The 21,467-nt window shown below is 36.3% G+C and overlaps 6 protein-coding genes across 9 annotated transcripts; 4 read left to right on the top strand and 2 right to left on the bottom strand.

The window, feature by feature from the left end:
- Positions 1–377: 377 nt before the first annotated feature.
- On the bottom strand, positions 378–2,385 carry LOC105959427 (hypothetical protein). Its single transcript, XM_012983531.2, has 5 exons — positions 2,147–2,385; positions 1,323–1,434; positions 926–1,025; positions 748–834; positions 378–641 (listed from the first exon to the last, which is right to left on the bottom strand). Exons 1-5 carry the CDS (start codon positions 2,205–2,207, stop codon positions 507–509), a joined length of 495 nt encoding a protein of 164 aa, XP_012838985.2. The 5' UTR covers positions 2,208–2,385; the 3' UTR covers positions 378–506.
- A 938-nt stretch (positions 2,386–3,323) lies between these two features.
- Positions 3,324–7,187, top strand: LOC105958793 (MLO protein homolog 1-like). Its single transcript, XM_088812832.1, has 14 exons — positions 3,324–3,510; positions 3,592–3,751; positions 3,782–3,827; positions 3,924–4,040; positions 4,166–4,226; positions 4,339–4,424; positions 4,506–4,580; positions 4,933–5,021; positions 5,387–5,436; positions 5,545–5,585; positions 5,655–5,828; positions 5,921–5,956; positions 6,040–6,168; positions 6,786–7,187. Exons 1-14 carry the CDS (start codon positions 3,324–3,326, stop codon positions 7,185–7,187), a joined length of 1,653 nt encoding a protein of 550 aa, XP_088668958.1.
- Positions 7,188–7,553: 366 nt separating this feature from the next.
- Positions 7,554–9,548, top strand: LOC105958791 (Tetratricopeptide repeat (TPR)-like superfamily protein). Its single transcript, XM_012982793.2, has one exon. The coding sequence runs from the start codon at positions 7,868–7,870 to the stop codon at positions 9,314–9,316; it is 1,449 nt and encodes a 482-aa protein (XP_012838247.2). The 5' UTR covers positions 7,554–7,867; the 3' UTR covers positions 9,317–9,548.
- A 442-nt stretch (positions 9,549–9,990) lies between these two features.
- Positions 9,991–12,249, top strand: LOC105959425 (putative protein phosphatase 2C 27). Its single transcript, XM_088814478.1, has 4 exons — positions 9,991–10,787; positions 10,934–11,134; positions 11,252–11,457; positions 11,531–12,249. Exons 1-4 carry the CDS (start codon positions 10,578–10,580, stop codon positions 12,084–12,086), a joined length of 1,173 nt encoding a protein of 390 aa, XP_088670604.1. The 5' UTR covers positions 9,991–10,577; the 3' UTR covers positions 12,087–12,249.
- Positions 12,250–12,886: 637 nt separating this feature from the next.
- On the top strand, positions 12,887–15,735 carry LOC105959424 (F-box/kelch-repeat protein At5g42350). Of its 4 annotated transcripts, XM_088814475.1 has the most exons (4): positions 12,991–13,119; positions 13,253–13,313; positions 13,660–13,763; positions 13,858–15,735. In XM_088814475.1, the coding sequence occupies exon 4, from the start codon at positions 13,944–13,946 to the stop codon at positions 15,657–15,659; it is 1,716 nt and encodes a 571-aa protein (XP_088670601.1). In that variant the 5' UTR covers positions 12,991–13,119; positions 13,253–13,313; positions 13,660–13,763; positions 13,858–13,943; the 3' UTR covers positions 15,660–15,735. The 4 variants fall into 4 exon arrangements, with proteins under 4 accessions (XP_088670603.1, XP_088670602.1, XP_012838983.2 ...); XM_088814477.1 differs by lacking the exon at positions 13,660–13,763 and having other exon boundaries at positions 12,887–13,009; positions 13,764–15,735; XM_088814476.1 differs by lacking the exon at positions 13,660–13,763 and having other exon boundaries at positions 12,954–13,119; positions 13,764–15,735.
- Positions 15,736–15,829: 94 nt separating this feature from the next.
- On the bottom strand, positions 15,830–19,553 carry SAUL1 (senescence-associated E3 ubiquitin ligase 1). The gene is made up of 4 exons (XM_012991095.2): positions 19,123–19,553; positions 18,255–18,823; positions 17,859–18,168; positions 15,830–17,605 (listed from the first exon to the last, which is right to left on the bottom strand). Exons 2-4 carry the CDS (start codon positions 18,816–18,818, stop codon positions 16,029–16,031), a joined length of 2,451 nt encoding a protein of 816 aa, XP_012846549.2. The 5' UTR covers positions 18,819–18,823; positions 19,123–19,553; the 3' UTR covers positions 15,830–16,028.
- Positions 19,554–21,467: the final 1,914 nt, after the last annotated feature.

Genomic DNA, 21,467 nt, shown 5'->3' with positions numbered 1-21,467 from the left:
TTGATTTCAAGTTGGTGCCTTTTTTTCTTTTGCCGAATGGGTGTGAGAATTAAGGTTGTCCAATTCTGAATCGGTGCTTCGTATTTGAAACTAGTTATAAGTGAATAACAATATTTTATTTTATATTATAAATGACTAATAAAAAACTCTAAATTCCGCAAATCCAAAGAAGAAATTTCCAATTTTGGAACATTTTTTTCAATTTAATTCCTATTTTTATGAAGTTTTTTCTTGGAACGGAATTGAAATTAACTTTTCGCTGCCCAAAAAAAATTGTAGTTTTTTTCTTCTGAAATTACTAATTCCGATTTGATTCTTCCGATTCACAGTAGTTTGCAATCTAGTTGAATTCCCACTTCAAATTGAACTTGTCACAATTTTTCACAAACATTATCCAAGTACTTATTTATAGTCTGAAAAACCGAATTTGAGCAGTGAAGATTATCATCTGAATTAAGTGGCAATACATTAAAAGATTGTCTAATAACTGCTGAAAATCAAGAACCTTAAATGAGAGCTTCAATGTCATCTGAACTCACTGCCGCTCCATTTGGTGCTTCGTCCGATCGCAACTGATTGGACACGTTATCAATAGCAGAGTTGAGCTGTTCGATTTTCTCCGCCAGTTTCTTGCGTTGCTTCTGTTAGTAGTTATGGAGCAAGAAATATTAATCAAAAATATTTTCTTTTCTATATCAATTAACACAATCCATAACTTCTAAAAAAATGGTCGATAAATTTGTGTACCTCTAAAGCCTTTTCTTCGTCGTAGATAAATTTGGGCAGCTTTTTCATGAGATCCTTTTTGTCGGCTCCAGTTAAAGCCTTGCTTATCTGTTAATTGAATAGCAAGAAAATCAGACAAAAAAAGTCGTTTTGTAATATGATAAAACTGCATGCCGGAGGTTCTTATTTTTTAAATCACCTGAGGAGCATAAACACAGCCGAGTGTGCCGACGATTAATCCACCTAAAACAAAGCCACCGACAAAGATGCTCGTGCTGCCTGATGACCTTCCACCATCACTGCCATCGAAATATCAAATGCATAAATACACGAGATTTCAAGTAAGTGCTTGCGAAAGAAAAAAAGTCAAAAGTCTTCTCTTGATTATTGAAACCTTTTGCTAGGAACCGCATTCTATTTAAATCGTCATTTCAAATTCAATGCAGCTCGTATTTATCCAAGATTAGAAACTAACTCGTATAGAGAACTGCAGAATGTTATACTTATATATATCTAGGTTTGAACCGTACATTTGTAGCTCTGTTTTTCGAACATATTATAGCATGTCCACGTTGCATTCAATAAAATTTAAGTACCTATAACTTGCTTGAATGGTGAGAGCTCTCCTCTGGGCCGATGATCTCGTTCCCTTTGAACTGAAGGCCAGTTTGGTTGACACCACATCTTGCTCTGACTTGAAAGAAGAGCCTACACCAAAACGGAAAACGATATTCTTTTCATTGCATATTTGAAATGAGAATCGTTAAAGGCACAATCACTAAGAAATTTTGAATTGAGAATGCGTTTCTGACATGTAGGTCATCAGCAAAAGAAGTTGTTTCCGTATTCGTAATAATCTCTCATCGAGACACAGATACCTAGATGCACCGAAGACAGAAGACAGTGATCTTATGTATTTTACTAGCAAATGCATTTTCCTTTCCAGTACTTCGAGAGAAATAATTTTTATATCGAGTTCTTTGTTCTTGGAAATCCACAGATCTGCATTTTGGAAACTCGAGAATATATAATTTCCATACGAGACCTTATTTTCGGCTTACATACTCTATAGCTCAGTGACTAAGATTACAGTAACAAGCATGAATAAATTTTACTGTGAATGCAATTAGATGTTCATCCACAAAATAGGCCTGCATACAGCAGAATCCCATTCAGACAATTCATCAAACACCATGTGAACGAGCTGTAAACCACCCTATCAGTTCAGACAACTCATGAACAGCAATTCATCACAGTTAGAAAATGAGAAAAAAAAAGCTCTGATTCTTCTTATATACAAATGCGTTTCAATAAACCCCAATTTCAATTGTCAGGGATATAGTCTAGCGAGTTGAAGAAGCAAGAAATTAAACCTAAAATGGGCATTTAAGCAAATCATCAGATTCGATGAAAATATTACCAGAAGAAAAATGGGTTGTGGGGCTCCTTGGAATCACAACAGTCTTGCACAGAGCCGTCATCCTGCAGAGATTTCAGAGAGAGAGAAAAATGGTGGATTGAACAAGTGCGAGAAATTCGAGAAGAAAAAAACACAGTGAGTGTGCGAAACAACGTAAATCTTGTTTTCGTATTTTCTCTCTCTTCTTGTGTCGATGAAATCGAAGAAGCCAAGCGGCAAACACGCGTTTTATCCTTTTCTGTTTTTATCTCTGTTTTGTTTCCTTTATACTCGTTTTCTCAAAACGCGACTTCAATACATTATAAAATGGGAAATTACAGTTTTCACCCCTCAAGTTTGCTTCGATTTTATATTTGGTCCTCCATGTTAACAAAAAACACATTTTGTCATTCATGTTCCAATAATTTAACCCTTTTGATCATTTTCGTCAATTTACCGTCAGTCCGTTAGTTAAGACCACGTGATAGGCACACACTTGATTCCATTAGTTTTAACGAAAAATTGACAGAAATGACCAAATATTTTTTTTGTGAACATGGAGGACCAAATGTGAAATCAGTACAAACTTAAGGGATACACACTATATTTTTCCTATTATAAAATCCATTACTTTCACATTTAAAATTTGAGTTGTATTATCCAAAATTTAGTTTTTATCTAAAATTTTAATTAATTTTGTTCCAAGTCAAATTTCTACATATTTTCGAATTCCGCCAATTCCGATCCGAAAATATCCCAATAGAACATTCCGATTCCCGATTTTTCAGAATATTCTATTGTATTGTACAATGGAGTTGTGAAAGGTATTGTAACTAAACCATTTTTAGACAAAAGTATATATACTATATAATTATATTTTCATTCTCCAATTTGTCACATTAATTAATTAATATATACATACAACACATATATACAGACGGCCGGCTAGTATATTCTTGACTCACAAGTGATCACTATTTTTACTCTTGTTCTGCTTAAGACAAAAGTCTTTGATTAATTTCATCATAATTAATCAACATAGTAACAACAATGTAGTAAATGACAAGATTTAATTCCCAGACCAAGTCAATCTTTCTTAATACTATGTTATAATTATTGCACCATCAATTAACACTAATTAATCTCTTCTTAATTCATCTAATTAATTTTATCTATCTATCTATCTATCTATCTAACCATGGCTGGTGGTGCAAGTTCAGGAGAAAGGTCCCTAGAACAAACCTCGACATGGGCAGTTGCGATCGTCTGTGCCGTTTTCGTAATTATTTCTGTTGCCATCGAACACGGAATCGAATCACTTGCAAAGTGGTTCAAGAAACGCGATAAGAAGTCCATGATCGAAGCCCTTGAAAAGATTAAAGCAGGTTACAATTTTTTTTTAATTTTTTTTTTAATTTTTATGAACATCATTTTTTTTACTAATTAAATTATTTTTAACAAAATAGAATTGATGCTGTTGGGATTTATTTCTTTACTTCTTACCGTCGGAACGACGTACATCACAAAAATATGCGTGCCTGAAAAGCTTGGGAATAAATGGCTTCCGTGCGATAAGGAAGTGGAAAACGACGATGAGGGGCAAAATGGGAAGAGAAAATTGTTCTCGTACGATGAGGATCGAATGATGTGGCGTAGATCTTTGGCTGCTGGAACTGATAATTATGACTACTGTGGTGCAAAAGTATATTTTCATGAATTTTAATTATTCTTTTATTTAATTTTGATGGATTAATAATTTTTAATTTTTAGTTTAATTTGGTTGGAATAAAATAAGCAGGGGAAAGTGTCATTGATTTCATATTCAGGAGTTCACCAGCTTCACATATTCATATTTGTGCTGGCAGTTATGCATGTTTTTTACAGTGTTACTCTCATGGTATTAGGAAATGCCAAGGTAATTAATTTAACTAATTAATTCTTTAATTGGTTTTATTTTATTTCACACAAAACAAATTATTTCGTACAAATAAATAAATAGAAGAAAAAAAACAATATTGAATATTGATGTTAATTACTCAGATGAAGAAGTGGAAGGCCTGGGAATTGGAGACCACCTCCTTGGAATATGAATTTACAAACGGTAATTTTTTTTATTTTTCTTAACTACTCTTTTTACGTATAAATAAAAAATAAAATAAAATAAAAAATATTTGTTTAAGATTTAAAAAAGGTTTAATTAATTGATTTAACAGATCCAGCTAGATTTAGGTTTGCTCATCAAACCTCCTTCGTCAGGCGTCACACCGGAATCTACAGCACTCCTGTGCTTAAATGGATTGTAAGACAATATTATTATTTATTTATTTATTTTGCATAATTTTTTTATATTACATTTTATTTTATTCTGAATATGCAACAGGTAGCATTTTTCCGGCAATTTTTCGGGTCGATTTCTAAGGTCGATTATATAGCCATCCGCAATGGATTTATTAACGTAAGTTTCCGGAGTCCGTTTGGCTAAACTTATTTTAAACATTTGATAAGCTCTCACATCACATAAGCTGTTTTAAGAGCTAATAAGTTGTTTCAACTTATTTTTATATTTAATTTTTAAACTGTTTGGATAATGACTATATAAACTGTTTTTATTAATTATAAGATCTTAAAAAAAAAAGGAAAAAACTCTCATACACCTTATTTTTTGAACTCTTAAGATCTTTGTAAGAAAACTTACCAAAAACTTTGGAAGTGCTTATAAGCTATTAAACATCTTATGAACTTTTTTTACCAGCTTATATTGTATTAAAATCATCTCAATTTGGATTGGGCCTTTTAACAACATGCAGGCCCATTTGGCTCCAAATACTAAATTTGACTTCCACAAATACATAAAAAGATCCATGGAGGATGATTACAAATCTGTATTGGGAATAAGGTATGCGTAATTAATTAATTAATGGGAACGGCTAAAACAAAAACTGTTTTTTTCTCACTTCAATACACTAATAGAAAAATAAAAAAATTATAGCTAATGACGTTAATACCCTTAATAAAATCAATGCCACACAAATTTTGTGAGTGATATTGATTTTCATTAAGGATAATATTGTCATTATCTATTTATTATCTAAATTTTTTTTATGTTGTTGGTATTGAAATAAGAAAAAATCAGTATTTGTTTTAGCCTCTCCCTTAATTTATTAATAATTATTTTTTATACTTTTCTAATTTTATATTTCTCTAAATTAATAATAATAATTTAATATATTTAATTATTTTGTATGTATTATTGTTATGCAGTATTCCCTTGTGGTTCTTTGCTATAATGTTTTTATTCCTCAACATTTACAGTAAGTATTTCTTTCACCAAAAATAAAAAGTTAATAAAATAAAAATGGAGTTATGCATAAATTTGAATATTATAATAATTTATTAAATTTAATAATTAAATTATGCAGGATGGCACACACTGGCATGGATTACATTAATTCCAGTTATTGTAAGTCTCAAATAAAAATATGCACCAGTAAAAAAAGATTTATTAAATAAAAACTATTTTGGTGGTCAGATAATAGTGTTGGTGGGCACTAAACTAGAACTGGTGATCGTTGAGATGGCTCAACAAATTCAAGATCGGACGGCTGTGGTGAGAGGAGCTCCACTTGTGGAGCCCACTAACAACTTCTTTTGGTTCAATCGGCCACAGTGGATTCTTTTTCTCATACATTTCACCCTATTTCAGGTTCGGGCTTTTCTCTTATTTTTAATTGGGCTTTATTTTATGTAAGGGCCCGTTTCACATATATTCATTAATCTCTTTTATTTTATTTGCAGAATGCATACCAAATGGCTTATTTTTTATGGAAATGGGTAAGTGATGATCCGAAATACAATTTATAATTATTATTATTTCTTTAATTTTTAATTTTTTAATTTTTTTATGATTATTGCAGTATGAGTTTGGAATTACAACATGCTTCCATGAGAAACTTCATATGGTTTTGGTTAGAGTATTTTTAGGAGTGGCCCTCCAAATCTTGTGCAGCTATATTACATTCCCACTCTATGCCTTGGTAACACAGGTAATATATATATATATATATATATATTTATTTATTTTCATAAATTTAAAGTAGTTCACCTAAACGTAGGGGTGAAATCGGAACAAACTTTCAAAAAAAAATCCTCGATCTCAATCTGATTTCTTTTATATATTTTATTTTCACATAATATTTTCATTTCAAATTCCAATTTCCGCCTATTCGAATTTGTTTTACTTCATAAATTTTTTTTTTATGAAAGTACTAGTAATATAGACGTGTGAGTTTTTGTGTGTAGACGAACGGGCGCATTGTTAAATACTTAAGGCCCCGTTTGGTTGCCAAGATAAGCCATGATTAACTAAATAGTTGGACTTAATTTGATGTTTGGTATCCTCAATAACTTGCCGGGTCGACCCGCCAAAATTATATAATCATGGCTTATCTTGCCTTATCTTGCCTTTTAATGAGTTTTTTTTGTTGCACCTTTCAAGCTCCAATAAAATAATTGGGTCTCATTAGATTATTTAATCTTATCTTGGCTAATCTTATCTTGCCAACCAAACGAGGCCTTAATAAATTATAAAATCAGTAAATTTAAAACAACAAACTAATTGAGTGTTTAATTAATTAATTACATGGTTAATATGTAAATATAGATGGGGTCACATATGAAGAAATCAATATTTGAGGAACAAACTGCAAAAGCCCTAAAGAAATGGCACCAAGCTGCAAAGCAAAGGAAGAAACTGCGCAAAGTCGATGCTTCTTATACGAGTGGGGATACAACTCCGTCTCGAGCAACCTCCCCACTCCACTTGCTCCACCACTACAACCGCCGCTCCTCCACTGCTCCGGCGACGGATTCTGAGAGCTTGGCCGACCTCTCTCCGGCCAGGTCTTACATATCCGACACGGAGCTTTCCGAACTCGAGTCTAATTCGAATCGAGGCAAACATGAACCGACACCTTCGTCGGTACTTGACAATCATCTGATGCAAACAAATACGGATTCTCATAACGTCGACTTTTCTTTCGTAAAATCATCCGATCAACATTGATTATCGGTTGTTTAGTACGATGTTTTTAATCATAATGTAGTTTATATATGTATGATATTTTCATCGAATATTGATGTTGTAATTTATAGAATAACAATATTTTGGTTCAATTCAGAAATTTGACTTTTTAATGTGAAGAAATATTAAATTTACATTTTAACTAATTATCACCACAAAATAGCAAACATATTAAAAAAAAAATCAATAAATTAATTGAAATTCAAGTTTTAACATTTTGTAATTAGATTTTTTTTCACCGGGTAAATTAAATTAAATGATATTATTAATAGTTAATTTAAAATAAATAAATTAGTGTATTTATTTTTAAATCCGGTGATGTACAAAATTGACTTTTTACTCTTATATTTAGCCAAAAATACTACCTACTCCATTGTGCCGACCCGCCCACGGCCGCCGCCGCCGCCGCCGCCGCAACCGTTTTCCCTCACTACCACCTCTTTAGAAAAACCTTTTGCTCTTCTTCAGCGGCGGAATTTCTTAGATCGAGTCAGAGAAAAAAAAAAATAAAATCGGAACTGGAAATTGTAATCGTGGCGGAGTTTTTCCTACCAACGGAGGTTTCAGATATGGATTATAACTCGGTGGTTGTCAAGCTTTCGGATTCATAAGCTCATAAAAACCCTATCTCTTCGTACAAATTCAATTCGATTTAAAAAAAAATGCCAATTTCCGCGTCAGCCATTCGGCATTCTTCCCTGTTAATAGCTGCTAAAAACCCTAATTATTCACTCAAAAAATACCCCCTTTTCAGCACTTGTTCTTCGATCGCAGCCGAGCAATTTCTGATTCATTTGGGGAAAGATCAAACGCACGTCGAGAAAACCCTCAACACAGTGAAAGCCAAGCTGGATTCCCTCTGCGTGGCACAAGTGGTAGAAAGGTGCGCTATCGATAAACCTCAATTAGGTATCAGGTTCTTCATTTGGGCTGGCCTTCACCCCAACCACAGGCACACTTCATACATGTACAACAAAGCTTGTAAATTGCTCGATGTCGAGCAGAACCCCCGAATTATCGTCGATGTCATTGATGGATATATGGCTGAAGGTTTTGTTGTTAGCATCAAAATGTTTAAGGTTGTTTTGAATTTGTGTAGAGCAGCGAAAGACGCGAAATTGGGATTATTGGTTTTGAGAAAAATGAAGGAATTTAACTGCAGGCCCGATACGGTGTCGTACAATCTTGTAATTAGGTTGCTTGTGGAGAAGAGTCAGTTAGACGAGGCTTTGGGATTGATGAGGGAGATGGGTTTAATCGATCTTTATCCTGATATGGTTACCTACGTTTCGATTATTAAAGGGTTTTGTGATGCAGGGAGATTGGAGGATGCTTTTGGATTGATTAAGCTTATGAAAGGGCACGGCTGTGTGGCGAATGCGGTTGTCTACTCGACAATTCTTGATGGGATTTGTACTCACGGGAATTTGGATATGGCGTCGGAGCTTTTATGTGGGATGGAGAAAGAAGACGGAGATTGCAAGCCGAATGTTGTAACGTACACAACGATGATAAAGGGCTTTGTCGAAAAGGGGAGGGCGAAGGAGGCGTTAAAGATCTTGGATCGAATGGATGAGTCAAGAATCAAACCGAATATAGTGACGTTTGCCGCAATTCTCGACGGGCTCTGCAAACAAGGGCATGTGGAGGAGGCTTGTGGGGTGGTTAATAGATTTAGTGAAGGAGGTGGAGGAGTTGAGAATGATGAGCTGTATAGTTTGCTTGTGATGTCACTAATGCGAGCTGGCAAGAAAAACGAGTCGGAGAATATTTTTAGTAAGATGATGGCTCGTGGAATGAGACCTAATGGTTTGGCGTCGAGTAATATTATTAGAACGATGGTTTTGGAGGGAAGGGTGATGGATGGGTTTCTTGTGTTTGATGCGCTTGAGAAGTCGGGAAATTTGGTAGCTGTTCATTCGGATGTTTACTCGAATTTATTGGCAGGGCTTTGTGAAGAGAATTGTTTCGTAGAAGCTGCGAGGATTGTTAGCGTTATGGTAGAGGGGAGAATTCGCCTGAAATCTACCTGCGCCGAGAATATAATCGAACGTCTTAATGTTTGTGGAGAGTGTGATCTGGCTAATGAAGTGGCTAGTATTAATAGGTAATTTGCGGGTGGCTACAATGTGGTCGTAACTCGTATGTATTGAACGTTTTACGATATTGATTTATACGGTGAAAGGGGTTTCCGAATTGAGATGATTTGTGCAAGAAATAAATACGGATCGTTTCTTGATCTTTTTGTTCTGTTGGTCGATATTCGTGTTTGCTAGGTTCGATTTCTTCGCATTTGTTACACTGTTGAGATAGTTTTGACCCTTGAAATTTGTTGACTTCTTACTTTGCTTTGTTTCATTGATTCATGTTAATTTTCACAGTTTTGAGATAGTTATTCAAGTGAATTTGAAATGCAGGAGTTATCTTCATAATTTTTTATTTATTTTAAAAAAAAATAAAAATTAATAAGATAATAATAGGTCAAACTCTTGAGAAGGCAAAATATTCTATTTTTAGCAAGTGACGAAGAAAAAAGAGGAAAGTCCTTTTACCTTAGCCGGAAAACCATCCAACCAAAACACGACACGTGTCCCGAAAATCTGCCGCGGTTTTCAACGGCCGTCCTCTCAAAACCGCAAAAGGCAATTAAATCCTACCGGTCAATTACTTAATCCGACGGCTGGGAAGCAATTGCAGTCTCCCATCTACCAACTAACCAACCAATACACGTCACGTGTCGGTAAAGTACATCTATTTTACCTACAATCGCCGGTCGAAACCAACCGCATCACAATTTTTCCTTCCCAAACAAATTTACTACCTCTGTTTTTATTCTCTTCTTTTTCCTCTTTCAAAAGGGATTTTCTGCAAAAAAATAAAAAAAATTCGTATTTTGTATAGTGAGATAAAACAAAGAGGGATCATCCGAAGCTGCGCATTTAATCATAAACTGCTTCTATTTTCATTTTATTCTGTATTTTTTTCGTAATTTTTTGTTTAATTGCATCCATTGGTTCCTGAATTTTGGCTTTGGGGGAATCTTCTGAGCTTGGTGGAATTTAATAATTTTGGTATCATGGATTTGATCTAGGGTTAGGGCTAGTTTTGCAGAGTCGGATGTTTTTAATTGATTGGAATTTCATCCTGCTGGAGAATTGAGGGATTTTTTTTTTGAATTTTTTTTAGTGTTGGTAAGGAATAAAAGGGTTCTTATTGATTATAGGTATTTTTTTTAGCAATTCATAGCAGTTGGTTGATATTTGATCAAGCCGAATATTCCAATTTCGGAATTTATCGTTGAAAGTTGGGTTTCATTTTAGTGGTTGATCTTTGTTGAAGAAACTTAGGGTTGATGCTTTTGCAAAACTAAGTATGGCTACTGCTACCGATTTTTCGCATCCGTTCGCTAATAATGTAGAATGTGGATTTGGCAACGATAGAAGCGATCTTACTCTTGTGAAAGACGAAATATCCGAAAATTCGGAGGAATCGAAACAGACGGTGAATGGTAAACCGCCACGTCATATTTCGGTCGTACGGCATTCTATCAGCACCACTTCGTTCCTGTCGCCCTCGGAACTGGTGAGTTAGATTCTTCTCCGTGTAATAATTCTTTCAGTTTTATCGAGTAATTACATGATTGCCACTTGATCTTAGATTGTGGTTTTCAATGCTGAGTTGAAGTTATTATTTTTTCTTTATTTATGGTATATATTTATGCTTTGAAGGATTCGTGTGTTGGCATCACTGGAATTAAGTCGCCGACGGATTTATTATCGAACTATATACCTGTTTTTCGATCCGGAAGCTGTGCTGAAAAAGGACCGAAACCATACATGGAAGACGAACATATCTGCATCGATAATTTGACTCAACATTTAGGCGATATTGCCAATGCCAATTTCCCGACACACGGAGCTTTCTATGGGGTACGTAATTTTGATCCCGTTAATATATTCTTCGCCGAATAATTAATTAATTACGTATCGTTTATTTTTTCATATGATCGATGTTTGCTTTACTGATTCATGTTGTATGTTAAGCAGGTGTTCGATGGTCATGGAGGTTCCGACGCAGCATATTTCATCAGAAACAACATCCTCAAATTCATAATCGAGAACTCGTTTTTCCCCAATTGTTTGGAAAAAGCAATCAAGAATGCATTTCAAAAGGCCGACTACGCATTCGCCGACGACAGCTCACTCGACATATCTTCCGGAACAACCGCCTTAACCGCTTTCCTATCCGGAAGGTATTTGAATAACCGAAATATAAATATTAAATATGAATGATTACTGTCTTAATACGATTCTTAATCTCTGCAGAAAAATGGTAGTGGCAAATGCTGGAGACTGCAGAGCGGTGCTCGGTAAACGAGGCAAAGCAGTCGAACTATCGAAAGACCACAAACCTAACTACACATCGGAAAAACTCAGAATCGAAAAACTAGGAGGAGCGATATATGACGGGTACCTAAACGGACAGCTGTCGGTTTCGCGTGCTTTAGGTGACTGGCATATGAAAGGGTCGAAAGGGTCGGCTTGCCCTCTAAGCGCCGAGCCGGAATTGCAGGAGACTTTTTTAACGGAGGATGACGAGTTCTTGATTATAGGGTGCGATGGTTTATGGGATGTTATGAGTAGCCAATGCGCCGTCACTATGGCTAGGAAAGAATTGATGCTACATAACGACCCGGAACGATGCTCGAGGGAACTTGTTAGAGAGGCGCTTAAGAGAAATACGTGCGACAATTTAACCGTTTTGGTTATTTGTTTCTCGATGGACCCTCCGCCTCGGATTGAGATTGCTCCGAGCAGGGTTCGGAGGAGTATTTCTGCAGAAGGGCTTAATCTTCTTAAAGGTGTTTTGGAAGGTAATTAGTGAGGAGGTTTTTTCGTTAAGTGTTGTATCGATTTTTCGATGAATTTTATGTGTTAGTTTTTTTTTTTTTTTTTTTTTTTTTTTTACATTTTATTAATATGTTGAGGATGATTTTATGGTTATGTGTATAGAGCATTAGCTGTATACATTTTTTCTTGCTTGATTAATCCTGTCATTGTATGCAAAGGGTAAAATTGGGAAAACAAAGTATTATTTTTAATTAAAATCATAATTTTATTGATAAAACGATAATGATTTTGTAATTGATATGGATGTTTCATTGGAAATACTAAAACAATAGAGCCAAAAATTTGGTGAAAAGAATTGAAGTCGCCATCTATAAATAAATTACACTAAATTAAGCACTAAGAACAAGTCATTAAATGGACCCATCTTCTACCTACCTAATTCACCAATTTAAATATTCATCGTGTTCGTATTTTATTTATTTATTATTTATTATTTCTAAGGAGAATAGGGCCTCTTCTAACATGTTCGCAGTTAAAGCCATAAAATACCTTTAATTATGGTGCCATGAATTCCAGATTTTTTCTAATCGAATATGTCAGGAAAAAAAATTATAAATGACATAATTTTGCAAATAAATACCATTTTTTTAATTAATATTATTATTATAATATGCAGAAAAATGGGTAGAGATTAGGGGAAATGATGGAACAAAGGGTGAAATGATGATCAGCATAAAAGGAAAAGCTAATGTGGGACTATCAAATTTAATGATTTCATCCACAAACATATAAAAGTGGAAACTATAAAACAAATTCAACAAATAAAAAAGAAAAACATAGAAAAACAAAAAGGGCAGAGAGAGAAATATATACATATCTTAAAAAAAAAAAAAGAAATATATACATAATACATATATGATATATATATCACTGAAGAATTCAAGAAAAGGAAAGGTTGGTCGTGTCATCACTTCACTTTCTTTAACCCAAAAAAAAAAAAAGGAAAGAAAGAAAGAATTCCCGACCAAATGTAAAGGAAAGAAACAAAAGATAATGCCCATCATGTAATTAAATTTATTCCCAAGGCATATAATTTTTCTTTTTTTTATTCGTTTGTTCGGTTTTCCATGTTCACACCACAACCATTGGTTGATTTTAATATGTGAAGAAGGTTTAAGATTTGATTTTTATATGCAGATTGCATCTCCTTGTATTTTCTGGAGTGATTTCTCAGATGGGCTCTCTCTATTTACCTCTGGTTAGTGATTTTGCAGCTGTAAATGGTTTGGTTTCTGTTTCTGCCTTTCCGTTTTTCTTGCATATATGTATGTATGTATGTATGTATGTATGTATGTATATGTATATGTTGTTCTTACATGTTTAGCGCATTCTTGAATTTGATCAGGGTTTTGTCGGATTGGTAGATCTGTAGTTTGATTTCTTGATTGATTGATTGCGTGTGTGTGTTTTTTTTCTTTCTCTAGAGTGGGTTTTTGCTTGAACACTTTATCATTGTTAAATCAAAGCTTACTCGCATCAATTGGTAGATCTATTTTGCTCCAACACTTCCATTTTTAGATGCTTACTGAAAAAAGGATACGCAGATGAACCCTAAAATCGTCTTAATTTTCATTTCAACAAAGCCCGTCGAGATCGAACCACCAATTAGATAAGACATTCTTTATACACATGTATCTCTAAATTTCAGGTAGCAGAATAATCTGGAAAAAAGAGTTCTTATTGTGTCTGTTACCGTCGATATTATGAATGTGGCCTAAGTTCACTTCAAAATGTTCATGTAGGTGAATGTAAAAACATCCAATTTGGCATTACCCGGATTGCTAGGAGGCTCGTGTTTTAACATGTCGTAAACAAATAGGACACGGGAATGGCCTCTCAAAGATTACCAGAAGAAGAATTGAGCGTTTCGAAGCGTCTTGTAAGAAGCATGAGCCAAAAATTGAAAAGAAAAAGTCATAAAAACGAAGAAGGTTCTAAAGAAGATGAAATGAGTGGTGTTTCTTTGAGATGCCTTACACTTTACGGCAGAGGCGGAGGCTGCAAAGTGGGTGCCGACATGTGCGAAGAGTTGGGAGATCCGAGCATTAGAAGAAGATCGAGTGCAAGCGAAGATGGAAAAAGTTACAATACTACAATGTGCGGAAAAGACGACGCAACTGTCAACTGCTTCTCTCACGGTATGAGGGAGAAATTCTTTCGGAGGAACAACAGAAAGTTCCTAACACATATCCCGGTTCAACCACAAAGCAATGGCATGAACGTAATTCTTCCGGACGATATTCTTGAAATGTGTTTGGTTAGGCTCCCAATGGCAAGTCTGATGAACGCTCGTCTCGTATGCAAGAAATGGAGAAACATGACTACCACACCTCGTTTTATGCAGATTAGGAGAGAGGGTTTGTTCCAAACCTCGTGGCTGTTTCTCTTCGGTTTCGTAAAAGACGGGTTTTGCTCGGGAGAGATACACGTACTGGATGTGTCACTAAACCGATGGCACAAAATAGATTCTCCCATAATTAAAGGGAGGTTTCTGTTTTCCGTTGCAAGCATTAAGGAAGATGTATATGTTGTCGGGGGCTGCTCTAGCTTGACGAACTTCGGACGAGTCGATCGGAGCTCATTCAAGACGCACAAGGGCGTTTTGGTCTTTAGTCCCATGAACAAGTCGTGGCGTAAATCCGCTTCCATGAAGTACGCCAGGTCATCGCCTGTTTTGGGTACTTCAGAAGTCAATCAAGATTGTTTGTCATTATCCAGAAACCAACAAAACCGATCGGAAAGACATTTTTACCGACCAAGAACAGGCGGTGTATCCGATGTGTACGAAGATCCACACAGGCTTTCGGTTAGAAGACAGTCCAGGCACTCTCTTGAAGAAAACGTCAAGCCAATAAAGCTCGTAAGGCAAAAAAATGGAAGCTCTTCGAGTAAAGATAATCGAATGTTTGTAATGATTGCAGTCGGAGGACTTGGGGCATGGGACGAGCCACTAGACTCGGGCGAAATTTACGACCCCGTTTCGAATAAATGGTCCGAAATACAGAGGCTGCCTCTCGATTTCGGTGTGGCTTGTTCGGGGGCTGTTTGTCGTGGGAGTTTCTACGTTTATTCGGAAACCGATAAGCTAGCTGGATACGACATCGAAAAGGGTTATTGGGTGAGAATCCAAACGGGCCCTATACCGCCACGCGTGCATGAGTACTATCCGAAGGTGATCACGTGTAAAGATCGGATTTTTATGCTCTCTGTTTCTTGGTGTGAGGGAGATGGTGAGATTGGGAGGAGGAATAAAGCGGTGAGGAAGCTTTGGGAGATGGATCTCGCGTGCTTTGCTTGGAGGGAAGTTTCGGTGCACCCGGACGCACCGATGGATTGGAATGCTGCGTTTGTTTGTGATGGAGAGTTCGTTTTCGGGGTTGAAATGTTTAAGATTTTCGGACAGGTTTTGGATTTCGTGACGTTGTTTGATACTTGCGGAGTTGGGAATGGGAATGGGTGGAGTCATATTTCGAGGAATAGGGTTGCGCACGATTTGGATGCTTCTTCGTGCGTCACGAAATCGATGGCTGTTGTTCGTTTGTAGTTATTTGTTGTTTGATTTTTCTTGTAATGAATTATGATGCAATTCATGGTGTCTTTATTGAATTCTTTTTGATTTATTTTTATTTTTATTTTTCATACATTCTTCTGCAAACAATAACTTCAAGAAAATACTTGACAAAACAACATAGGAACCAGTACTTGACAAAGTGATGCACAAAATTAACTTGTAATAACTTCAAGAAAATGGAAAAAAATTGTGAAAGCTCACATAATACAAACCAGACAAAATACTTTCTTTTTTACATTTCATTACAAAAATTACAGTAAACAAAAAAACCAGATAGAGGAGGGAATAAACACAGAACAGTCTAGTATAAATAAATCAAATTAAGAAAGGAAAAAAAAAAGATTATGTCGTGTTTGAAAAGATACTCGAAAAGTTGGGAATCTTATCAACATGCATCAACGCACGCTCAGCAATCTGCTTCGTTCGATAATCACCATGCTGGAAAGAATCAACCAAAGCTGTACTTACATTAGGATCATCCGCAACAACGTAAGCAATCTCCTCACTCCTCAACAATCTCTCAACTGTCCAAACAGCCCTTCTTGTAAGATTCTCCGTTCGTTTCTCGAGCAAAACATCGAGTATCGGTTTCACTGCCTCAGCATCTATAAGTACCTGCACACCCTCTTCTATTACAACACCGTCATCCAACAAAGTGGCCAATGCCGCCAGCGAAGCCTCCACCACCTTCTCGTTTTTGTGGTCCAAAAGTGCCACCAGTTTATCCACCGCCTGCCCTTCCAGCAGACAAAACGTTTCCTTCAAGGAACAAGCCCCTCGATGCACGCGGCACAATCCCGTTATGACAGCTGGCTTGCTCAAGCAGGGGAATATCGAGGCACAAAAACGAGGTGGAGGGTATTCTGGTAATTTTGTTAAATTTTTCGTTTCTTGTGACAGGTTCTCTAAAGCTGTGGCGGATGCCATCTGTACGTTATCCAATCCGTTGGTTTGCAGAAGTTCGATAAAAAGCGAAGCTAGGTTATTCTCACGGCAAACTTGAAAAGCAGACTGTTCAGACAAGGCAAAAGTGATTCTTGAAAGAACCTTAACGAGCCCTTCTAGATAGGGTGTCATAAAACGGTTCCCTCTCGTTTCGCCTTGTCGTATACTAACAATTCTCGAAATAAATGACTGAAACGCCCCTTCGTTCAGCATCTGTCTCGTCAAACCCTTGTCTTGTTCGGGGAGGTCGGCTAGCAGACAAACAGCCGCCGCCTGCTCCTCTGTTATTACAGCGCTTTCCGACACCAACGCGATTAAGCTGCTGAGCTGGCCAGACGGGCCCCGCAGTGAGCTGGCAAGCTCATTGCCCATGTGAGGTGACAGATTCTGAAGTAGCTTCAAAGAAGCCACGCATAAATCTCTCTGGGGCGCTTCGATGAACTGAACCAAACTGTTGGTGGCACCGGAGCTTTTGATAGCGTACACGACGCTCGAGACAGATGTCGCCGGAGGATTGGTCAGCCCGACGAGGATTTGGATAAGCTTGCACTCGATTGTGGGACCCGTGTTGCTGATGAGGTGGAGGAGGTTGTGGATTGTTTCCTCCGAGGCTAGGGTTTGCCGACCGGGCCCCACCGGAATGGAGTCGAAATCGTGGCCGGAGTTGACTACATTGGCGAGGATGGTGGCGGAGACTTCTTTGAGGCGCATGGGGAGTTGATTCGATCCGACGGTGAAGAGGTCTTTGACTAGCGGGGGGAGAATTCCGGCCTCGATCAAGATTTTGGCACTTTCTTCGTACGATGAAATTTGGTTTAGTGCTTTGAGAGCGGCCTCTCTCGACTGCATGTTGTTGTGCTTCATGAGGTTTACGAGGGAGAAACCGACTGTTCTTGCCACGTAGACTCTTGCATCGTTGTTTAGGACAAGTTCGCCGAGGTATGTTGCCATCGATAATTTAGTTTCTTGAGATCCTGCAAAAAAAATAAAAAATTGTTAGAATCTCGAAAATTGTTATATATGGTTGAATTTTAGGAAACACGCGTAAAAAAAGACTAAAATACCCTTTACCATTTAGTGAGGTGATCAGAGAGAGCTAATGGTGAATACTGAATATAGTTGGATTAATAAGGGTAAAATGGTAATAAGTGCATTTAAAACATAATTGGAATTCTAAAGTGACAGATAATATGTAAAGCGACATATAATATGGACAATATACCGAACCTTCTAGAAGAAGTGTGAGAAGAGGCTGCAACCTTCCACTTTCAGCCATTTGTCTTACGTTGTTCTCACACTGTGCAAGATTATCGAGGGTTTTATCGGCCTTTTCGACTGTAATAAGATTCTCCGAGTTGCTGCTAGCCATTCCCACTAAAATGAGAATCGCACCGTTAACCGAACCAATCTTTTCACACAGCCTTTCGGATTTGGAAAGCTCATAAAGCAACGAAACAGCTTCTTCTCTCTCTTTCGACTGCTCGTGTGACAAGAATTTTACTATCGTTCTCACAGTCACCCCTTCAGCCATTATTTCCTGCACGAATACTAACACAACTCAATCTCAAACTAATGACGATAAAAAAATGAAAAAAAAAAAAATCAAGAAAATTTTCGACAAACCTTATTATCGAAATCTTCCTCAACCACAATCCGAAGGGTTTCGAGAGAAGTGCACCTAACCCTACGGCTACTGCTCTTCAACACATCAACAATCATCGGTATCAAATCGGCATTACGTATCACTTGCTTGTTAACGGGATTGTTGAGGCAGAGGTGCTGCACGAATTTCAGCGCCTGAAGAACATCATTTTCGGGTATGTTCAACGACAGGCATCTCCGAGCCATGTCGAGCTTTGCCGCTTCGTTTCTCGCGTTCCACTCCTCAATGGTGTGGCGCAAGGCGATGCTAGGGTTCAGTTCCGTGCTTCGTAACTCTCGAAGTGTGAGGGGGCAAGTCGGTCTTTTTCCGGCTTCTCTGCACTCGTTGAGCCATTTCTCGATGGCTGCTCGCTCGAACGTTTGCCCATTTTCTAAAGTGACGGGATCGTGCATCACTTGTTTGGATAACGGGCATAGGAAGGAATCGTAGATTGGCTCGATACGGAGCCTTTCGAAATGGTGGCTCTCTTCGGATTGCGAAGCTGAGTCATTGTTACTACTACTTCCATCCCAGCTTTCCGCCATTAAATCTTTAACCAGATATATTCGAAATAATCAATATTTTTATTTATAATATATTATGTACAGAAATCAAAACAATTTGTTGACACATCTAAACCCTAGTAATTCTTGTTCTCAAGAACAACCTCTGATCATCAATCATGAAGACCTAATTAATTAATATACAAATTAGACCAAAACCCATCTCAACATAGTATTATTTCAACAAAATTCCCCAAGCCCACGTGGCAAAACAGCAAGAAATTTGTCCAATCCCACAATTAATCAACATTTTTAACATAAAAAATAATTATTGAACTATAATTACCTTAAAAAAAGAATCTTGCAGATGCTTTTGCTGGGGGGAAATAAACTCAATTTCGAAATCAAATTGTGATCAAGAAACACAATAAAGCAGAGAAAAAGCGGTTAAGTATGTGTTTGTATTCCGATTACCGACGATGAATCTTGAATCATGGATTCTTGGGGAAAAAGATGAGGAAGGAAGAGGTGGCCAGGTGTTACAGCTTTGGAAATCAAAGACAAAAGGAAAACAACAAACAACATTTATTTAGTTAAAAGAAAAAAAAATTAAAAAAAGAAAATCTTGAAAATGGAAGCGTTGACTGAGAGCAGAATAGTCTTCGTTGTTGAACAGTAGATTGTACGCAGCAGTTGTAGTGTTGGGGACAACGTGAAGAAATTTCTTGGTCGTGGGATCTTACTTACTGTATACAGACCTCCAACCGCCAGCCTGGCGGTTTGTTAATCCTAATTAGCAATTATATATTATAATTATAATTAGTAATTAAGTTAATAGTATGTTTAATGGGGAAATATGCAATAACCCCCTCAAATGAAAAATATTTTGAACTAAACCCAATTAACTTTGAAGACTTTTTTCAAAACCCACATGTCAATTTAAATTAGTGAGACCCCCCTTAAAAATATGTTATCTCTATTTTACCCTTTTAGTACACAACACAACCCTAGATCTCAAACCCACAATTCTCGTTTTTTTCTCTGTCACAATATCCGTATCTATCTCCTCTCAATCTCTCTCGGCGTCGGCGACGGGAGGCTGACTATGGCGGCCGGAGAAGGAGCGACTGCTAGGCAAGTGCACGCAAATCGACGAACGGTGGAGAAACGACAACGACGCGGGAGGCGATGGAAAAGGCGGCGACGGTGAAATTCCCGATCTGAGGGCGCAACCGCGGTTGTTGAGTCCTCCACCGCCAGTGCTGCTGCTAGCCTGCTACTGCCGCCAAGGTTCGATTCTATTTTGTGAAAATCTGCAGAATCAACCATGAGGTGTCATGTGTTTAATTTCTTTTTTTTTGCTCTTATTTTTTGCAAATGAGTTTGATTTCAAGTTGCAATTGAAATTGAAAGGGAAAACAAATACGTTTTATTTATTTATTTATTAATTTTTTTCTCGAGATCTGAATATAGAGTTTTAGATTAAACATGACTATAGCCATGTTCGAATATGACTATTTGTTGAATATGACTGTAGTCATATTTGAGTATGTTCTATCTTCTCGTTTCAAATTATGTTTTTTTGTGTGGATGTTGATTGGATTGTTTTCGTAAACAATAGGGAATCTTGAAAATTGGTGTTTTCTCTACTTCTATGAATTTCAGATTTTCATCCAAGTCGTAATCTCTAATAATTGTTGTTTTGTCTGAATGATGGGATAGTAACAAGGTTAGATAAATGGTGGTAATTGAGTCCCTCGTGGTGGAGGAAGAGGTAATTAATATGGTAATTTAATTGGGGCTGGGGTGTTTATGTTAATGAATGTAATATGTTTATGTTAATTTAGCATCTGCATTTTTTTTGTCTTTTTTCTCATTGCCTTTTGTTTTATGAATTTGAGTTTGGTTCATACAGATTTGCTTCTTGTTGCTGCAATTTTGATGGAATTTGCCGCAGTCTTCAAGAGGAATTAACAAGGACATCCCCAAGCGTTTCGAAGAACTATCTCCCATAAAAAATTAACAGTAACATGATATAGTCATATTCGAATATGACTATTGTTGAATGTGACTGTAGTCATATTCAAATATGTTCTATGTTCTCATTCAAGTTGATATGTAATAATAAGATTCAAATTGTATTTTTTTTGTCGTGCAATTTTCGTTTTTTTATATATAATTTGGTAAAAATAAATGTACTCTACTATATAATCAGAATTATTAAGTTGAAAATGTAAAAATGACAATATAAAGAAAGAATATGACTACAGTTGATATAGTCTCATATAGTCATATTAGACTATAGTCATATTCAACTATAGTCCTATTCGACGTAGTAAAATTATCGGGGGAAAAATTCAATTTTTCGCTTAAAAAGAATTTATAAAAAATATATATATATATATATATATATATATATATATATATATATATATATATATATATATATATATATATATATATATATATATATATATATATATATATATATATATATATATACACGCATCATATTGAGTGGGAAATATTCCTATTATATTGGCTATTATTAAGGAAGGTGGGATGAATTATTGGGTAGGAGATTTTATAATTTCTTAAGGGTAGTATTGGAATTAAAATTTCTAGGGGGTTATCACAAAGAAAGATTTAAGGGTTGGACATATCACCATTTATTATTCATCCAAGGGGTTT

This window comes from Erythranthe guttata, chromosome 14 (genome assembly GCF_056151865.1).
Source record: "Erythranthe guttata isolate IM_541 chromosome 14, IM_541, whole genome shotgun sequence".
In the NCBI taxonomy this organism is placed as follows: domain Eukaryota; kingdom Viridiplantae; phylum Streptophyta; class Magnoliopsida; order Lamiales; family Phrymaceae; genus Erythranthe; species Erythranthe guttata.
The sequence above is the reverse complement of the archived record's forward strand: the minus strand, read 5'-3'. Positions and strand labels throughout refer to the sequence as shown.